Here is a 20,578-nt window from a genome sequence, read left to right on the forward strand (position 1 = left end):
ACCATTCCTGTATCTTCTTTGGTTAAGTGTCTTATTAAATTTTTTGCCCAATTTAAATTAAGTTGTTTGTCTACTAAGTAGTGTTTTAGTAAAAGCTGGAGAAGAAGCAAGTTTGGCTGGATTACAGAAAACAAGGGGGAGAGTGGTAGGAATGAGGCCAAGAGAGACATGGGAGAAGGGGAGAACAGATCAAAAAGGACTTTGAGGCCTTGGTGAGAACTTTGGATTTATTGTAATTAAATTGAATTCACTGGATGATTTTGAGTATAGAGTGGCACAATCAGGCTTAAATTTTAAGGGACCACTTTGGCAGCTCTGTGAACAGGCCAGAGGAATGGGAGTAAACACAGGATAGACCAGGAGGTTATTGCAGCAGTCAGAAAGAGAGAAACTGGTTAGTTGCAGTTCTGAATGACCTTTCCCCTCACTCTTGTTCCTGACATTCCAAACTGCATAATTTCAGATGTGGAAGACTGAGAAATGTCCTGGATTTTCTCAACAGAATAGTGACTTACTCAAGGCCTTTAAGTGGAACACACTCTACTGAGGGTTGAGAGAAAGCTGACAATAGTGGCTTGCTTAGCTTAACTCAGTGGTTATGGTTGTTCGTTGTGGTTGCAGTATTATGGTTGTGTGACTCTTTGGTTAGTATTCACTTTCTCCATCTTGGAATATACGTTTGATGAGGATGGAAAAATTATCTCTGTTTTTAACTCACCACTGTAGCCTCAGTTTGAGCACAGTGCCTGCCAATTAGCATTTAGTCAATGGGTTTTTTTGTAGGGGAGTGAATGTGTGTATGTGTGAGGGAGAGAGAGAAGAGGGGCAGAAACAGAGAGGGGAAGAGACAGACATAGGGACAGGGGAACAAGTCCATATTGCAAAAGAACAGGACAATATTTTCTGTGAGTAGAATGCTCAGAGCCTGTGTACTGTGTTCTTTTCTACTTTCTCAGGTTAGATTTATCACTTCATAAATTTTCTTTATCTTATCCAAAATGAATCTACATTTTTTTTTCTTATAAGTATAAAGAAAAAGATTTTTTTGGGGGGGAATTTTTAATGTCTCACTACAATTCAAGTGCCATACATGTCTCTTTCTATTATTTGTATATCTTGAAAATATACCAGCATTATTGTCTAACACAAAGGAGGCACTAAATAAAATTTTTTCTTTGAAACATTGGTACTATAAATTATAAGAGACAGGAGCCATGTTTTCACAGCTCTGTTTCTTGAGCACCCAGCCCAATGGTACTGTGGAGATGGAATAACAATCACCATGAGCACAGGTCAGTGCTGACAAAGGGACTTGCTTTCTCTCTAAACCATTTGACTTTGTTGGTGCCCAGGGCAGGATGCTCCAAAATATGCCTCAGTGGAATATTACTTTGAATTAAAGTTACTGAAGAAATGACTGATGCAAGAGAGACACACTGACCTTCCTATCTGTCTCCATGAAAGCAGGAAATTAGTATCTCATGTGAATGGTGCCCTCCCTGTACCAGGAGGTAGAAAGACATCATTAGCACCAGAGATAGGGAATGCAGGGTCAAGAAGGCTGTATAAACCTTGTTACTTCTTTAACTCAAGAAGGTTGGCAGGGACATTTCTTCCTCCTCAACAGCTGACAAGACAACCAGGAGGCTGGCTAAACCCTGCTTCCCACCACAAGACTGCTGCAGCTGAGAGATCCTAGGACACATGACAAAGGCCAGCAGAAGGTAAAATTTCTTCTCTCCTCAACTTCCCAGGCCTGTAAGGTCTGGTGGGAGGGAAAGTGCTTAAGAGTCTCCTTTTCTCTATCTCTAAATTTAGATTAGCAGAAGAAAATACTTATGGAGCAAGATCCTTGTGACATAGAAAATCTGGTTTATGGAAATGAGTAATCTCGTCTCAGTTTTTCTTAATCCTTTCCTCCCAGAGACAGTCACTGTTTTTCTTTGTCTCTGTCTCCTGAGTCGTGTTTCATAAGAAGAAAGAACCATAGGGCAGAATACAGGCATAGGCCCTATAAGCCTGCTGTTTGAGACAGCCTCACAGACTGGTGAGTTACCAGTTCTCTCCAGTCCAGTGCCTATTAAGACAAACTTTGCTGTCAGTCCTCTATATAAAAACTGGATGAGATTTTTCCTTCTGTATTTTTCTGTGTCCTGAGAATTTGGCTTTTTGTCCAGTGAGAATATTCTCTCTGGTCTCCACCATCTGGATGGTGTATTTACTGGGGTGCATCTGGTAACCAGTTGAATTGACTGGGGTTCTGAGACACAAAGTCATAAACAGCACACTCTAGTCTTGTTGTGCCAGCTGTCAGAGGAGTTTGTCCTAAGGGGACCCAGTCCATAAGGGGCCTTTGTTGTTTCAACCTTCATTGCCTTGTTAGTGTTGGAAAAGTCCCATTCCAGCAGCATGTGCCTGATGTCACAGATTAGTAGGTTTGGGATCAGAGGTGCCTCAAATTCCCAGGAGAGACCAGGGACACAGTTTGCATTATACCACCCTTACTGCCTGTGCAATGAAGGCCTTTGCTTTCTTAGATTATCCTTGGAAATGAATTTTCACATTATAGGGGCTATATCATCCGTGCCCTCTCCATCTGAAAGTATGCTTATTTCATCCATGGTAAGGATTTATTCTAAGCCTGAAAAGTTACCTCTGGGTCGTTCCATAAAAAGGCTTACTGATTTGAGTCACTATTTGAAATTAATGAAAGGTCTTACTCCTCAATGGCCAGATGATGGATCCTTTAAATTTGCTGTATTTAAAAGATTCCCTCTTGAGAGCTCTCATCATAAACAGCTGTCATATTGGTATTTATGGAAGGATCAAATTGAAAGGAAAAATCATGTATAACAGCTAGCCTTAGGGAATCGTTATTAAGATGAAATAACAGAAATTAAAGATCCAACATGAATTCCCCTTTTTAAGAAAAATTTTAAAAATTGACCCATCTCCTCAGCAATTCCTTAGGCCCTCCTACAAATAATTAGGAAAAGATCAGTTGGAAGCCAATATTCAAGAGCTAATAGAAACAATTATCTTTGTCTTCCAAATCTCTACAAAACCAGAAATGCAACTTAGGAACAAGTCAAGGCCCATTTATCTTCACCAACCCTGAAACCTATTCCTCTCAACTTCTTGTAGATATTATAAAAGTTGAGGATAATTGGAGCAAAATTGTCCTGTACTTAAGAAGAAAAAGTTTTTAAAATAATAATTACCCTGAAACTTATGATAATAGAAAAATACACTCCAAAACTCACAGAAGAAAATTTACACTTTTTTCTCTGTCCCTTAAAGTTATAAATCTTACCATGTCTTTGAAATGTAAACACAGCCACATTGCCTGAGACTGAGCCCAGATTATCTCAATTGTTAGAACCTGAAACTAAAATTTAAAGAAAAAAAAGGAAAGAGGTTTTTTTTTTAAACAAAAACCACCAGAAAAACCCTCTCTTGCTCAAACTCTAAATCACAGTCTCCTTAAAATTGTTTATCAAGAGCAAGTACACTTAAAGGGCAAGAAGACTTAAAAGTCTTCTCCATAAATAATAAAAGACTGTAGCTATCTGAGTGAGTAAACTTAATTTATTCCAACAAGCAATATAAAAATTCTCAAAAATATAACAAAAACGAATACAAACATTTTTCAAATTCACATGATCTAGGATAATTTTTGGTAAGTAAAATCTAGTTCAGGTTTAATGGTTTAATTAATACAGACATATCTTAAGAGTTATCAGCATTAAGTATAATAGCTTTATGCTATGTAGTTTTACTAAAAGTCAAATAAGCTCATGTTATCTCTTTTACAAAATTTCTCAGAAAAAAGTAATAATAATAATAATTTAAGATGATGGCTAACACTACTTTAACATCTTATGAAATTGTCATGAGTAATCTGAGTGATTGTTAAGAACAAATTAATTAAATAGACATAAGATAAGAATTCTTTTAGGTAAACTTTTTTTAGCAATAATTGTTTTTGCTATGTCAACTTAAATAGTTTTCTAAATGTCTTTGATAAATTGTACCCTTAGAGTTTTGCTAAGTTAAATTAAATGAATTGAATGTCTAGATCATTTCCAACTAAGACAAAATACTGAAATATTAATTGCTGAACGAGTCTAAGTTTACCTACTTTTGACCTCTTATTACACACTAAATATGTTTGGTTCTATTAGTAAACATGTCTTGTGCTTCATTAAAAGCTTGTACTATGAAGTAGAATATGTTTCTAGAAATTATGAAATGTATTTATAAGTTTGCCAAGCCACAAAATACTTACACAGTTCATAATTTTTAACTTTATTTTTACAAAAAAATTAAAGCTTCAAAGGATTAAGAATTGTAAATAATAGATGTGGTTAAAGCTACTAGGAATTATAAGGAAATTAGAATATATTTTGGGGTAAGAAAAAGTGTAAGGTATGGAGATGTTTTTGTTAATGTAAAAACTTTGTTAAGTGATTTTTGTCCTAAAGCTGATAACTTCTAAATGGGAAAGAGAACAAGGGACAAATCAAAATGGACAGAGAAAGTTGTAAGAGGTTTGTGAAAAAGGAATCTTTAGAAAGGAATTTTATGTGTAGTCAGATCTAAAATTGGAATGAATTTAATAAAGTGATTGAGTTTTAATATCCGAAGTAAGCTGGTAGAAAATTAAAATTTGTTTTTTCTCTCTTTTTGCAAAATTTTCTTAATTATTGGTCTGCTCTTAATGAGAAATTGTAAACAAAGACTTTTTTTTACATTCAATGTAATCTGTCTAGCAAAACAAATATTGTACATTTCGTCTTTATGAATCTTTGATAATTTTGAAGAAAAACTGAGTGCTTTCAATATTAAAAGAGCTAAGTCTTTTTACACTATTTAACTATCTGTATTTACATGTGAATCTTTGTCACTTTGATTAAATTGATAACTAAATATTAATTCACAGTGACATATGATCATATTTGACAAAGTGTTTTAAAACATTTTTATTTTTGAAAAAGTAGATTTTCCCCCAAGTCAAATTCTAAATGAAGTTTTATTGACCTGGAAATAACGTTCAGGTTTTCCAGAGGCCCCTTGGAACACCTTAAAAGATTTGTTTTATCTTATTAGAAAAGAGAGCTATGAAACTCATTAGGCTTATTTGGTATGTTACTTACATGGGAAGCATTGCTAAATAAATGATCATAAACTCTAGGTTATATCATAAGGGTGAATGTTATTAATATAAATGTTCTCGAAAGTATATGAAATTCCTAAAATTGGATATGTCCTAGTATAATGTTATCAGTCATAATTCTAGTTATTATCTTAAATGTTTTGTGTCACAGAGATAAATTTTCTTGTCAATTCCATTAGAATGAATCAAATTTTTAGTAATGGATATTTGTCTTTTATTACTTAGACAATGGTTTTACTCAGATGCTTTGACAAAAGCTTCCTGAAAATGTGTTTCATGTTCAGAGAAATTCATGGAAAAGGATCTAACAAGTATTCTAGAACACAAGTTTCTGATGAATTTCAAATCATTACACTGAACTGAGTAAGAATTTACAAAACCCTAATGGAGAAATTGATGGTTTCATAAAACTTCTAACAAAAGATCAAACAAAACAAGAATTAATTACATGGGACTAAGTAAACTGAAGAAGATGGTTATGATATTTTATGATTTTAAAAATAAATTTATTTATTTTATTTATTTTTGGCTGCATTGGGTCTGTTGCTATGTGTGGGCTTTCTCTAGTTGCAGCGAATGGCAGCTACTCTTTGTTCTGGTGTGTGGGCTTCTCATTGCAGTGGCTTCTCTTGTTGTAGAGCATGGGCTCTAGGTGCATGGGCTTCAGTAGTTGTGGCTCGTGGGCTTTAGTAGTTGTGGCTCAATGGCTCTAGAACACAGGCTAAGTAGTTGTGGCACGTGGGCTTAGTTGCTCTGCAGCATGTGGGATCTTCCTGGACCAGGGCTTGAACCCATATCCCCTGCACTGGCAGGCAGATTCTTAAACACTGTGCCACCAGGAAAGCCCCATTTTATGATTTTTTTTTCGTGGTACGCGGGCCTCTCACTGTTGTGGCCTCTCCCGTTGCGGAGCACAGGCTCCGGACGCACAGGCTCAGCGGCCATGGCTCACAGGCTCATATCAATCAGTGTGATACACCACATCAATGAATTCAGTAAAGTCACAGAATACAAAATTAATACACAGAAATCTCTTTCGTTCCTATACACTAAAAACAAAAGATCAGAAAGAGAAATTATGGAAGGAATCCCATTTACCATCACATCAAAAAGAAAAAATACCTATGAATAAATCTACCTAAGGAGACAAGAGACCTGTACTCTGAAAACTCTAAGATGCTGATGAAAGAAATCGAAAGTGACACAAACAGATGGAGAGATAGACCATGTGCTTGGATTGGAAGAATCAATACTGTCAAAATGACTATACTACTTAAGGCAATCTACAGATTCAATGCAATCCCTATTAAATTACCAGTGGAATTTTTTTTTAAAGATTTTTTTCATGTGGACCATTTTTAAAGTCTTTATTGAATTTGTTACAATATTGCTTCGGTTTTATGTTTTTGTTTTTGTTTTTTTTGGTTTTTTTTTTTTTTGGTTGCATTGCATGTGGGATCCCAACTCCCTGACCAGGGATCGAACCTGCATCCTCCTCATTGGAAGGTGAAGTCCCAGCCACCGGACCACCAGGGAAGCCCCCACCAATGGCATTTTTCACAGAACTGGAACAGAAAAATTTAAAATTTGTATAGAAACACAAACCCCCAAATAGCCAAAGCATACTATGAAAGCAAAAATGGAGTTGGAGGAATCAGGCTCACTGTCTTCAGACTATATTACAAAGCTACAGTAATCAGTATGGTACTTGCACAAAAACAGAAATATAGATCAATGGAACAGAATAGAAAGCCCAGAAATAAACCCACACAACTATGGTCAATTAATCTATGACAAAGGAGGCAGGACTGTACAATGGAGAAAAGACAGTCTCTCCAATAAGTGGTACTGGGAAAACTGGACAGCTACATGTAAAAAAATGAAATTAGAACAATTTTCTAACACCACAGACAAAAATAAACTCAAAATGCATTAAAGACCTAAATGTAAGACTGGATATTATAAAACTCTTAGAGGAAAATCCAGGCAGAACACTCTTTCACAGCAGCAATATCTTTTTGGATCCACCTCCTAGAGGAAAGAAAACAAAAACTAAAATAAACAAATGGGACCTAATAAAACTTAAAAGCTTTTGCACAGCAAAGGAAACCATAAACAAAACAAAAAGACAACCTACAGAATGGGAGAAAATATTTGCAAATGATGAGACTGACAATGGAATAATCTCCAAAGTATACAAATAGCTCATGCAGCTCAATATCAAAAAAGCAAACAACCCAATCAAAAAATGGACAGAAGATCTAAACAGACATTTCTCCAAAGAAGACATACTGATGGGCAAAAAGCACATGAAAATCTGCTCAACATCGCTAATTATTAGAGAAATGCAAATCAAAACTACAATGAGGTATCACCTCACACCAGTCAGAGTAACCATCATCAAAACGTCTACAAACTGTAGACTACAAAAATGTTGGAGAGGGTGTGGAGAAAAGGAGTCCTCCTACACTGTTGGTGGGAATGTAAATTGGTTCAACCACTATGGAGAATATTATGGGATTCCTTAAAAAACTAAAAATAGAACTACCATATGATCCAGCAGTCCTACTCTTAGGCATGTATCTGGAGAAAATTATACTTCCAAAAGATACATGCACCCCAGTGTTCAGTGCAGCACTATTCACAATAACCAGGATATGAAAGCAATTTAAATGTCCATTGACAGATGAATGGATAAAGAAGATGTGGTACATATATACAATGGAATATTACTCAGCCATAAAAATGAATGAAGTAATGCCATTTGCAGTAACATGAATTGACATAGAGATTATCATACTAAGTGAAGTCATTCAGAGAAAGACAAATATCATATGATATCACTTATCTGTGGAATCTGAAAAAATGATACAAATGAACTTAATTACAAAAGAGAAACAGACTCACAGACTTAAAAAACAAACTTATGGTTACTAAAGGGAAAAGGTATGGGGAGGGATAAATTAGGAGTTTGGATTCACATATACACACTACTATATATAAAATAGATAATCAACAAGACCCTACTGTATAGCAAAGGGAACTCTACTCAATATTCTGTAATAACCTATATGGCAAAAGAATCTGAAAAAGAATGGATATGTGTATATATATAACTGAATCATTTTGCTGTACACCTGAAACTAATTCAACATTGTAAATCAACTATACTTCAATATAAAATTAAAATTAAATTTAAAAAAAGAGATTAAAAAAAGAAGTGTCTTCCAATGCAAGGATCAGATCAAAGAACATGAATGGAATATTCCTACTGGGACGATTAGGAGGATAACACATCCTTGGTAGGTGCAGAGCCTGTTCACTTACCCTCTGACTTTCCTTGTTCCCTTTCTCTACTACATCCAATTAAGCAGATAAAAACTTTGAGAAAGCTGCCTCTTCCTTCACCAGTGCCAAGCAGGACAAACTCAAAGAGCCATTTGTCTGTCTGTCTTCCTCTGATGTTGCTTCTTCATGTCTGAGCTATTGGGAGGAGAGAGAGGCAATAAATTCTCTTAATAAAAGCAAAAAATAAAAATAAAAAATAAGCCTATATGGTCAGTCACAATCCTTGCTATACTTATATAAATAAGACCAAGTTTTTTGAACCTAGACTTATTTTGCAAACAAATTTGTCTTAATTTGGCTATCTTTGATAGAAATGAGGGTGATTTTAGAGAGAAAAATTATCTTTCGATAGAAACCAAAATACATATTGTGGATATTAGATTCTAGTGCTATTAATTTTCCTTGAAGTTTTGTTAATTACCTGAAAACTGGACTATATCCTGAATTTTTCTAGTTTCCTCCACTACCTGACTACAACTCTCCAAACTAGTGTTTCCAAATTTTCTCCCACCCTTTTGACTTGGAATAATTGAAACTAAAACTGCCTTTTTTTCTGAAGTCCTGCATACTGAAGGTAGATATCTTAATATAAACTTCAGAGAAATCTCCACAGCAGCTCATGTTTAGACAGTCTTCTTCGTTCCTGTTGCTATATGGACCACTCAGAAAGTTTACCTGAACATCTGATGGACATTCAAACTACAAAAGATGCTTTAACCCTGACATTTAGAGATCTTCTCAACTGTCTACCCTCAGAACTCAAAAACTGATATGAAATTTGCCTCAATTATTAACCATTGTTTTTTTGTCTCCATAGCAATGCCTCTTATTAAATACCTGATTGCTTGTCCAGTAAGCTTAACTTCTACTTGGAAATACTGCTTTGGAAGAGAAAATTAAGGTAAAATGATCATATGGATGGACTCTAATCCAATATGACTTGTATCTTTATAAGGGGGGAATATTAGAACACAGACATGCACAGACTGAGGGGCAACCATGTGAGGACACAGCGAGAAGGTAGCCATCAAAGGAGAGAGACCTCAAAGAAACTAAACTTGATACTTTGATCTTGGACTTCTAGCCTCTAGATCTATGAGAAAATATATTTTTGTTGTTTAAGCCACCGAGTAGCCAGTGTGGTCTTTTGTTATGGCAGCCCTAGCAAACAAATACAATCACTATTAGGGAAAAAAAATCATGTGCTTTGTTATTCCAGTAGAATGATTTTAACACTGATTACTTCTTACCTTGAGATTATAAAAGACAGTGATAAACATTACTGTAGAGTATATATGAGTTGTGTCCTATGAAACAAAGGTAGTTAACAAACACCTCTCAGCTGTAGATGATGCCATGTGTTCATCTGATCAGCAAGAGGACATGAGTGGAAGGGAGAACCTTTTCTGCTTCAGACAAGCAACTTCCTGGGTTACCCTGAGTATGACAAAGAGGGCCATTGCTTGGGGACCAGGTCTCCAAGCAGTCACAACAGGCCTCAGGAACCCACAAGAAAATTGTGAAGGAAGAATATTACTAGGCAGGCCCATATGAATCTTTTCCTCCCATCACTGCTCTTTTGTGAAAAATTCTTCCAAATACACATTTTTGTCCCAAAATATCATGTTGGACGCTCGCTACTAGGAGCAAATTTTTCTAGCATCTCTGTTGGATGAATTTTCACACTTGCAAAATCACTCAGAAAAGAGTTCATCCTCCCAACACCTCCCCTGCACCAGTGTCCCCCTAAACAGCATCTGACCACAATATGAAGGAACTTACCTCCCAGGTAAACAGGTGCTTGAATGTGATTTAATTATCTCTGCATCCTCTCCCTGGTCTCCCTGTGAAATCCAGTCACCTCTTTGCATTAAAGCATTTCTGTGAGAAGCCCTGTAAGGTGCTGGCTATTCTCAATTCTGTCCTGCTGGTTTCTCTGAAGTGCCTAGAAGCTGTCCTCTCCACACACAAACTGTTCTGACAAACTTCATTTGAATGATTTGGATTTTAATTCTCAATTTGCTTCTGTTCCTAAGCCTTAAGGCTTTTTTTTTTTTTTTTTTTTTTTTTAACCAATTCAGAAAAAAGCATCATTAAAAAAAAGACAAGGTTGGGCTTCCCTGGTGGCGCAGTGGTTCAGAGTCCGCCTACCGATGCAGGGGACACGGGTTCGTGCCCCGGTCCGGGAAGATCCCACATGCCACGGAGCGGCTGGAGCCGTGAGCCATGACCGCTGAGCCTGCGTGTCCGGAGCCTGTGCTCTGCAACGGGAGAGGCCACAACAGTGAGAGGTCTGCGTACCGAAAAAAAAAAAAAAAAGACAAGGCTACTCGCAGATCTAACATGCTAAGCTTTAACTTAGTACGTTCTTAGGACTGATGTTTTCCAAGGAACAAACTTTCTTGTTTCCTGTGCAATAATAAAGGTTTGTTATAAAAGTTAAGTACAAAAAGTGAGAAAAAATAAAAATAGTGGTATCTTCACAGTTGAGTTCTTAACATATTTTCTGATATATGTAAAAAGAAAAATTGGCAAAATGAGTACCAACATTTTAAAAAATAATAATTAAGCCTAAATCCCTGGATTTACCAATTTTATAAATAAGAAATAAGAAAGTAACATTTTATAAAATACAATTTTATGAAATATGATTTTATAAAATTTGTTTAGCTAAGTAACAAATGATTTGCCCACAAAACAGATTTAGCAGGTGGAGTCCAGGGGGCACATTCTACAAAATAAATTTATTGACACGGTAAAGGGTTACTAGCATAAAATTGTGGTGGGAATAAAAAGGGCAGTGACCTTCGTCCTGAAGTTTAGGAGTGATCCCTGAATTGAGAGATATCTGAGTTGAAGTGGTCACTGGAAACAAATGGTAGAGACAAATCACAGAGAGCAGACTGTATCAATTCCAGCTTCTGGACTCAGAGAAGGAAGGAAGAGCTTCAGATTTCACTGCAGAGAATGAGGCTGAGAAACTTTAAAATCAGATGCTTTTTCCCAGATCCAGGGGGCCAGCTAATGCACAAAAATGCTTAAAGCCACATAGGTATGTCACCTTTATTTCCTAGAGAAGATGTTAGCATTTTCTGAATCCTCATCTACCGTGCCTGGCATGCATTATTTTATAGTTTTCTGGAAGTTTCATCAGCACCACTGGTATATCTGCAGTACGATGTGTCTGTGGAGAGTACAGAATGCAGGTCCGGGCTGGGGGCAACGGACTCTTCTAGCTACCACAGTGAGTGGTGCCCCTGCAAACCTGAGTAAGGAAGACAACTTGCCTTTGGGTGGGTAGTGTTACAATCTGCATGTCTCGGGGCACAAATGTAAAGACCGACCCTGTTCTGGGAATGATTATGATTCTGACTGACCTCAAAGGGGTAATTATGAAACCCCTGGATCATCAGGATCTGGATGTTCCCTACTTTTTCCATGGTGTGATCATGACCGAAAGTGTGGCTGTAGATATCTGGGAACATTTCCAGAAATGTCCTCCTGTAGGAGTTAATTATAAAGTCAATGTGTATAAAAGAGAAAATAATATTGAAACCTATCAAGGGGAGTAGATCTTAAGGGTTAATATTGTAGATGGACTACTTTGGAAAAAATCTTTTTCCCTTGGAGTATTAAGAAGTCATCGCATAATTGCCATCTCTCCACATTTTGTTCTAGAGTGCCTGGTTTATTGATATCAGTGTGAGACCTGTTTTAAATAAAAATCTATTTGTAAAAATCCGGATCTGTAATATGTTCTAAATATCATTATAGTGTCTTTTAACTATAGATTAAAAATCACTTCATTTTCAACAAAATATTTTGATGTAAACATCAAATGTTTTGAAAACAAAGGGGATCTGTTTTTGTTGTTTTCTCTTTTATCTAATTTTTGTATCCATTTTGTCTGGGCATATTAAATGGTAAAAATATTTATAAGATTTGCACTAGGTGAATCTTCTTAAAAAAAATACTGAAGGCCACAGAGTCTGGGAATATTAATATCTTTTTAATAGATTGATCCCCCTTGATTTCTTATTCTGGAGTAAAGGTACAAGTTTTTCCATGAAAATTAGACACACAAATCATCTGACAGAATGTATGACAGATGGAAAATGATTGATGGGAATTTTGCTTTAATGCACATTGTTCGTTGTAATTTTGCCCAGCTTAATGAACTGTGAATTAATAATGAGGAGCAACACATTCAATGTATTATAGTAATAAAGTGCTTTTATGGACATTTTTCATGTTTCCAGACTTTCTTGGCCACCCTGAACAATTTTAACTCAAAGGATTAAAAAATAATCGCTTATTTAACTGTGTTAAAATAGTCAACTTTGAAAAGGATATTTTCCTGTATGAACTTTTTCCTAATTGATTCCATTTTGTTCTGATCAGTAAACTTACCTGAGTAAGCTGCACTATTTTAAAAAAAGTGATCTGATAGAGTATTAGATGACATACATGACCATAGTCCATTGTTTTCTGATTCAACGACATAAGAAAGTGAAAAATTAATAATTATACATTTTTTAATTAGGAGAATAGAAAAACTAAATTTCTTGTAGAAATAAGCCCAAAGAGTCCTCGTGTCAGCCCTGCTCCTCTTAAAAGACCGTGACGCTGTAATACCAATGGATAATCTGGGAGAAAACCAGCTGTCATTAAAATAGATTTTACCAAGGCAAGGACAATAGGTTGCTTATTAGCAATGAGAAATCAGTAGTCTTTTAGAAGTGTACCCTTTGGAAAGTGTGAGCTATATAATAAATGAAAGCCTTTCATTATTCATTGTTATAAGCCAAATGTAGATTAAATGTACACTACCTTCAATTCAGATATTAAGATATCCTTCCCTCAGTAATTTTATGAGGTAACATGTATAATGTCAAGCATAGGCTAAGTCATATATTTTATAATCTTTCAAAAATTTTTAAAGCAATGTGTTAACCCTATAATGAATATAAAATGGATCCTAACTGCATGTCTTAGAAAATGTGCATTTCATAGAATTATTGAAGAATGAATCCTTAATAGCCCATCTTTTTAAGTATGTTAGCTGAACGTTATGATTGTGTAATATCATTTTAGGGCATTACCACATTTTAAGAAATAAAATAATATTCAGAAGCATACTTTTGCCAGAATGTAAAATTTAAAACCAGAAATTTGACTTGTGAAAAATCCTCACATGATTATTGGCCTGTTAAAAACTAAAGCAAACCCCACAAACCTGATGCAAGCTATTATGTGCAAAATAACGTGCTAGTTACACAGCCCTCTGGGAAGTGAATGTGAGTCCGGATGCTTCTTTCTTGGTTTATTTCATTCCTAGAGTACCTTTGTTGCAGGTTTTTCTTATGTTTCCAAAGGAAACAAGTAAGCCATCTCAAGTTTAAGTTCTGTCCTCAATAAAGTAAAAAATGTGCCAGATACCATTTGACTGGATGATAACTAAACTGGACAAATATTTTCTCTCACTGGAGACTGACAGTGTTTTAGCTGTGCTTAAAATTTGTGATTCTCCTAAAAAAAGAGTACAAATGAAAACTTATGGTTACCAGGAGATAAGGGGGGAAGGATAAATTGGGAGATTGGGATTGACATATACACACTACTATATACAAAATAGGTAATAATAACCTACTGTATAGCACGGGGAACTCTACTCAATACTCTGTAATGGCCTCTATGGGAAAAGAATCTTTTAAAAATGTGGACATATGTATATGTATAACTGGCTCCCTTTGCTGTACACCTGAAACTAACACAAATTTGTAACTCAACTATACTCCAATAAAAATCTTTTAAAATAAAAAAGTAGAGTACTACATGCATTTCTAAGAAATAAACATTATTTTCTTCATTCTTCTAAAATAAATAAAAATAAAATAATGTAATATGTGATCTTCAAGCTAATGAACACCTAAGAATGAAATTTGAAAATCTACATTTGGAATGTATAATTCTTTTGTTCAGAGGCAGTGACATTCCAGAAGAACAAAACTTCTCAAATATTTCCCCATTTAGAGTAATGCTGACAGTGAGTGTCTGGTGGATCTCAGAGGGGCACAACTGATAATATATTTATCATGCTGCCAGTTTGCTAAGTGGTTTCATATTCACTAAGAAAGACTTGTCAATGGATACTGAAGAATAGATGTGAGGTCTCTGGGTGAGATCTCTGTGTGAAGTCTCTGTATGAGGTCCCTTTGGAAGGTATCTCTGGGAAATCTGTTAAATCTGTGCTAGGTTTCTGTCTGAGGGTCTGTGAAGCAACATGAGGTCCCTGTGTGAGGTCTCAGTATGTGATCTCTGAGAAAGGTGTTTGCGTGAGAAGTCTCTCGAGAGGTGTGTCCGTGAAGTCTTTGTGTATTGTCTCTGGGTCTCTCCATTTCTTTTTTTCTTTTGGTCTCTCAATTTCTTGTCTTACTGTACCTTATGGAAGACGGAGCAGCAAGAGAAGGGCAAAGGGACTTGCTTCTTTCTGTTTTCTTGCTGTTCCATCAGCATCACCTGTCTGTGGCACTCTCCCAGCAGGAGCCAGGGGGGTCCAAGTCCAGCTTCCCCATATTCCCAGAACTCACTTCTGGGTGCCCCTGAGAGGACCCAGCAGCAGCCAGGCTCAGGTCCCAGCCCTGTCAACTCTTTCCTCTGGGTACCGACCCCTCCCACAAGTCCTGGCTCCACTCTCACTGCTCTGCCCATTCTGGAGGCTGCCTTGGGAATCGGGGCCCAGAGGTAGGGCCTGGCTCCAGGGAGAAACCAGGGGTGTGAGCAGTCCTGTGCTCACTCTGCCCCCTCCACCCCAGGTCACAGCATTTCCACGTGTTGAGGGGCCTGACAGGGATGGGGGATGGGGTCCATTTCTGTTGTCATCTGGATCAGGGGCATCAGCTGGAACCGAAATCTCCACAATGAGAAAGACACCACCTGAAGCTGTGTCCACCATGCGCCCTGCACATGGCAGAAAATACCAAATCACTCTAGAGAAATTCTTCCTCATCTCCCTGCTTTTCCATATGGACGGGGGTCAGGAGACAAGAAAAGCTGTGCCAGAAGCAGATCAGTGGAACACTCCTGCATTGCACCCTGCCCCATCCACTTTGCACAGGTCACCTCCACACCACCACGAATCCTGTCTGATTGCTTCTTCACCTGCCAGGCTCTGGGGTGATCAAGGACTGGGAGACAGGCAAGGCTTACTGCACAATCACAAGCCAGTCCCCACCTCTCCCCTGGAGCAGTCCTTGGGCCATGTGTTTATGTGAAGGTCACCAGACTAGGAGTCACATCCCAAGTTCCCTAGTCCTGGCTTTTACACCTATTGTTAAGTTATCCTTTCTAAAAGTCAAGAGGTGATGATGTGTAAGCTTATTAAATATAGTATTAAGAGATTCACCTTCCCTGATTTGCTTTACTTCTATAAGTTTGACCTTCTGTTTTGACCTAAAGGTGGTTTCTCTAGGTCTGTGATCTTAGAGTTGGAATGGAGTAGAGACCCTGGCGTGGGGCCATGGTGAGCTACTGGACCCTTAACTTTTCCTCCCCTTTAGGCCTTTAGATGGTGGTTGTATGTCAGGGGGCTGTACTTTCAGAACTGCAATTTATGGGAATCTGGTACCACTTTGCCTCCTTCCTTGGATCCAATGATTTTTCTACACCTACATCCCACCCTAAATTCACAGTGTTTGACCATCAGATAGTTACTACCCACAGTCACACCCCTATTCCATTCATCCAAAACTCCTTCTCTGGGGTTAACATAGAGTGGAAGGTAGGTGACCCATGAACGCAGCCATTCATTTATATGGGACTGGACTCAACACAGCCCTCAGCAGCCTCCCTGATACTCCCCCCACCTACACACACAGAGCTGGAAATGCCATCCTTGCTGCTGCTCTAAAGTGTAGGAAAAACAGAGGTGGGGGAGGGTGATGCTGTACATTTTATTATGGCTAAGCTAAAAGGGGTTCATAGGGCATACCTCAATCCCAACCTTCATCAGAGAGAGAAGGAACTCTTAAGAGCAGATGTTGTATATTCCCTACCAAGAGATCCAGGGGCAAGATTTCTCCTGTTTCTGAACTCAGAGCCCATACTCTATTCCCCCCAAACTTCCATCCACTTGGCTCTGGCACTTCCTGGAGCCTGAATTGGAATGTCCGGCCCTATCGTGTAAACCTATCCACTACAGTTGCATAAAGTTCAAAGTAGCATAGAAGGAGGAGAAAGACTGGTTGAACCAGATCCTTGGGTGTGGGTTTCATAGGTTTTTCCCGTCTCATTGTTAGAGTAATTTTGGTCTGTGTAATGACAGTATTATAAGGTGCAATGAAGGGACACGAGACAAGGAGCAAGCTTGTGATGCTACTGTCCACCTCCCTCCATGCCCCCCCCTTCTAGAAGACAAAGTGCACGGCACAGACAGCAGCCATTACACTATGCTTTTATTAGGAAAAAAAAAAAAAAAATATATATATATATATATATATATATATACATGTATTGGAGAACATTAAATACCTTGGACGTGCTAAGGAGAAAATCATTTTCTCTACATGGACTGAATGTTTACTTGGAGACATGTCTTCCTACTAAAGGGAAGACTAAAGAAGGATTTTACTGTCGACCAGGCAAGACGCCTCCCCAAAGATGACAGTGCCTTGGACAGTGTTGATGGCGGGCTGGGGCACCTGGAATCCTTGGCCCATACTGGCAGGTACTAACTGGAAACAAACTCTTCTTGGGGGGCAAGGATGGGAGGCACCTTAGGCCCAGCTGCTCATCGTCGAACCTTACACTTTTCAAACTATGTTGGTGTCTGACTTCCCTTTCCCTGATAGAACAACTCTGGCCCTTGGAGGTGGCTTTATGACTGCAGGCTGTATAACCCATCATTCTCCGTTGCTCTGGGTAGGAGGTAAGCCTATGGCAGCAGAAACACCCACATACTGGGACTTGGAATTCCAGTTTGTGTTCATTTAACTTTGTGGCATGAAGTCCATGGTGAATTGCTCTTTTTTCTTCTGGGATCTGTCCAACAGCTGTCATGAGTGCCTGACCCTCAGCAGTCTCACTCTTCAAGATTGATCTGCTTTTGACTGATCCGGGACTCTGGGCAGTGGCTGATATGGGCTTGAATTTTTGCAGAGCATCTCGACCATTGACTTTTTTATTGGGGAAAATCCACTTTAAAAATAGCCTCATCCTTTTTCTGAAGAGGCTTTCTGGAGGGCTATGTTTCTTCTCTGGCATGAGCTGGAGACATCTGCTCCCAATAGAGTCTGTTATTCCCCTGACCTGGGCAGGGTGGCTCATACTTCCAGCTTGAGAGGTCCCTAATTCTTTAAACCTTTCTTCATGCTCGCCTGGTTTATGCCCCCTACAGTCCTCTCTTTTGTAAGTAGGGTCAATCATCTTGCTCTGGCTCTTCCATGAGTCTTGGAGTTTTGAAGTTTTGGGCTCCTGCTGCCCTAGGTTGCTCCTTTGGGCTTCCATAAGGCCACTTGGCTCCTGGGAAGCTAACCTGTCTCTGGTGGAGACTCTCTGGGGATGGCACTGAGGCACCTGAGAAGCCAAGTTGTCTGCAGCAAGGAACATGTGTTTGGGAAAGTCCTGAATCTGGTTGTCTGACTGTACCTTTACTTTGGAGTTAAACTCACTAGCAACCCCCATGTTAAGGCATGGCTCACCTGGATGTTGGAAAACAGACATTCTAGGTAGTAGGAGACTTTTACTGGCCCCTGGCACCTCTAAACTCCTCATATGTACATTTGTGGTTTGGGATTTTGTCAACACTTTGGTTTCCAAGATAACACTAGACTGTGGTTGAAGAGCAGGAGACTCCTTGGCCTCCACAGCCTCCCTGGCCTCTTCACCTCTCAAAGATTGGGATCCTAAGTTCACCTCCATCACTGTTACCCTATGGCAGGGGTCTCCTGAGGCCTGACCACCACTCTCCTCCGTTGGCTCATTCCTGACCATTGCTGAACTTGGACCTGGCTCTAGGCTGTCCCTCTTGACCCATTCCACAGTCTCACTCTTCCAGGTTCTGCCCACAAGGCTGAGTGTGAGGGACTGAGAAGGTGGCCTGCCCTCCTGTCCAGTCAGAGAAGCCTTTGAGGGCCCATGGTAGTCAGCAGATGGAATCGCTCCCAGGGCACTCTGGATTTCCTTACACACAGTTGAGGGGACAAGGAGAGGCCTCTTCAGGGTAGGAACTGACTCTTCTGTTATCACCTTGTCTCCTGAATGAGCCTGAGGAGGTTTCTCCAGGAACTCAGCACACTTGACTGTTGAGTGGGACCCAGACACACAGGTGGCTGAAGGGGAAGAGGCAAACTGCAGAACGGTGGAGGGTTGGGGCTTTTTCCGCTTCAAGAGATTTATGGGCTTGAGGACCTTGAGGGGGAGGGTCCACCTGTGCTTTACCCAAAACCTTCTAATGTGTGCTTCCAGCACCTCTCGAGTGTCTGGATCAAGGAAGGAAACCCTACAGGAGGTGTTCATGCAGGGTTCCCAACCCTTCAAGCAGTATCTTCCACAGGCTCCAGCAGGCACTGCTTTGCACGTCTCACCAGGAGGGTCTTGACATGAGAGCTGATGAAAGTTGCCCTTGCCAGGAAGCCTCCCCAGGCAGCTGTAGGAGAGCAGATGGGGCCAGGATGGCTGGACAGGACAGGCAGGGGTGGGCACCTGCAGCCCAAGAACCCTCCTCTGCCCCCACACTGACTTCATAATGCTCCTGCTCTCCCTCACCCTAGGGCTTTAGCCACGCCCTCCCATGGCTCCCCCTCCCAGGGCTGGGGTCACATTATAGGCTCTGGGAGGAAGGACGACCCAGGAGAGAAGGGGAAAGATTCTTTACCTTTGCAGAAGTGAAACCAGGTTGTGAGTCCCCTCCAGTTCTTCCAGGCAATCTCTGCAAGCTGGAAATCAGGAGACTGGGTCATGGTGGTGAAGGCAGAGGCCTAAGAGTCTTTCAGGAGGCTGAGTGCAATGGCCCTTTAAGGGAAATCTTTGGAGGATTAGACTCTGGAGCCCAAGTATCAGTGTCCAAGGCCACATGTCCCTGACAGTGATGCTAAGTCTCACTTGAAAAGGGTTTGTCCTTTGCAAAGTGCCTTCACGTTAATTAACCCCTGTAGCCCTTACAACTGCCGTGTAGGGGAGAAAGGTCAGTGGTCATCACACAGAGGAATCTGAGCAAAGTTAAACAACTTGTCCACAGTTGGACTTGGAGGTCCCACTTCCCAACCCAGGCACCAATGGTCCACCACAGTCCACACACCCCATTTCTAGGTCCTCATGGCTTCATTCTAAGCACAAATTTCTGGGAAGTATCTGGGCTCTGATCTCCTTCCAACGAGCCTTCCCAAGGCTCTGTTTCCTGAAGAATAAGCTCTGCCACTGGCATCCTCAGAGACCGTGAAGCTGGGCCCTCAGGATTAGGAGAGATGGAAGCTAACTCTCGGGGGCACGCAGGACTGAATGGCAAAGGCTTACCTTTCAAAGATCCACTTTTCTTCCTACTCCTGCTCCTCCCCTTCAGCTCTACTTGATGCTGAGAGAGAAGAAGAAATGAGGGGCTAACACCCAACTCTCACTGTCATCTATCTAGGCAAGCTGTGTTCATGAACAACATGACTTTCTACATTTAACTAAAACTCTGTGGGGTTTTTTCCCCTTTTACTTATTTTTAAAGTGGATAAAAATATTTTCAGTTTTTCTTCTTTGAAGAGTGCAAAGAAGGATTTTTTTTTTTTTTTTTTTTTTTTTTTTTTTGCGGTACGCGGGCCTCTCACTGTTGTGGCCTCTCCCGTTGCGGAGCACAGGCTCCGGACGCACAGGCCCAGCGGCCATGGCTAATGGGCCCAGCCGCGCCGCGGCATGTGGGATCCTCCCGGACCGGGGCACGAACCCACGTCCCCTGCATTGGCAGGCGGACTCTCAACCACTGCACCACCAGGGAAGCCCAAGAAGGATTTTTTTTTTTTTTTGGCGGTACGCAGGCCTCTCACTGTTGTGGCCTCTCCCGTTGCGAACCAC

At 39.7% G+C, this 20,578-nt stretch overlaps 2 protein-coding genes and 1 long non-coding RNA gene across 3 annotated transcripts in view; 1 reads left to right on the forward strand and 2 right to left on the reverse strand.

Annotated features, from left to right (window-relative positions):
* LOC309808830 (forkhead-associated domain-containing protein 1-like) overlaps nucleotides 1-20,578 on the reverse strand; it is a gene marked incomplete at both ends in the record, with an annotated part of 1,104,685 nt that overhangs the window by 230,333 nt on the left and 853,774 nt on the right. The gene's annotated exons all lie outside the window — the stretch shown is intronic.
* Nucleotides 76-11,244, forward strand: LOC309807112. Its single transcript, XR_014294512.1, has 3 exons — nucleotides 76-1,724; nucleotides 9,342-9,425; nucleotides 10,606-11,244. It is a non-coding gene; the product is annotated as an uncharacterized lncRNA (long non-coding RNA).
* Nucleotides 17,086-20,104, reverse strand: LOC309808001 (spermatogenesis-associated protein 31A1-like). The gene is made up of 3 exons (XM_082628012.1): nucleotides 20,036-20,104; nucleotides 18,407-19,458; nucleotides 17,086-17,854 (listed from the first exon to the last, which is right to left on the reverse strand). Exons 2-3 carry the CDS (start codon nucleotides 19,265-19,267, stop codon nucleotides 17,150-17,152), a joined length of 1,566 nt encoding a protein of 521 aa, XP_082484138.1. The 5' UTR covers nucleotides 19,268-19,458; nucleotides 20,036-20,104; the 3' UTR covers nucleotides 17,086-17,149.

The sequence above is a fragment of the Mesoplodon mirus genome, assembly GCF_964341445.2.
Source record: "Mesoplodon mirus genome assembly, chromosome: 7".
In the NCBI taxonomy this organism is placed as follows: Eukaryota; Metazoa; Chordata; class Mammalia; order Artiodactyla; family Ziphiidae; genus Mesoplodon; species Mesoplodon mirus.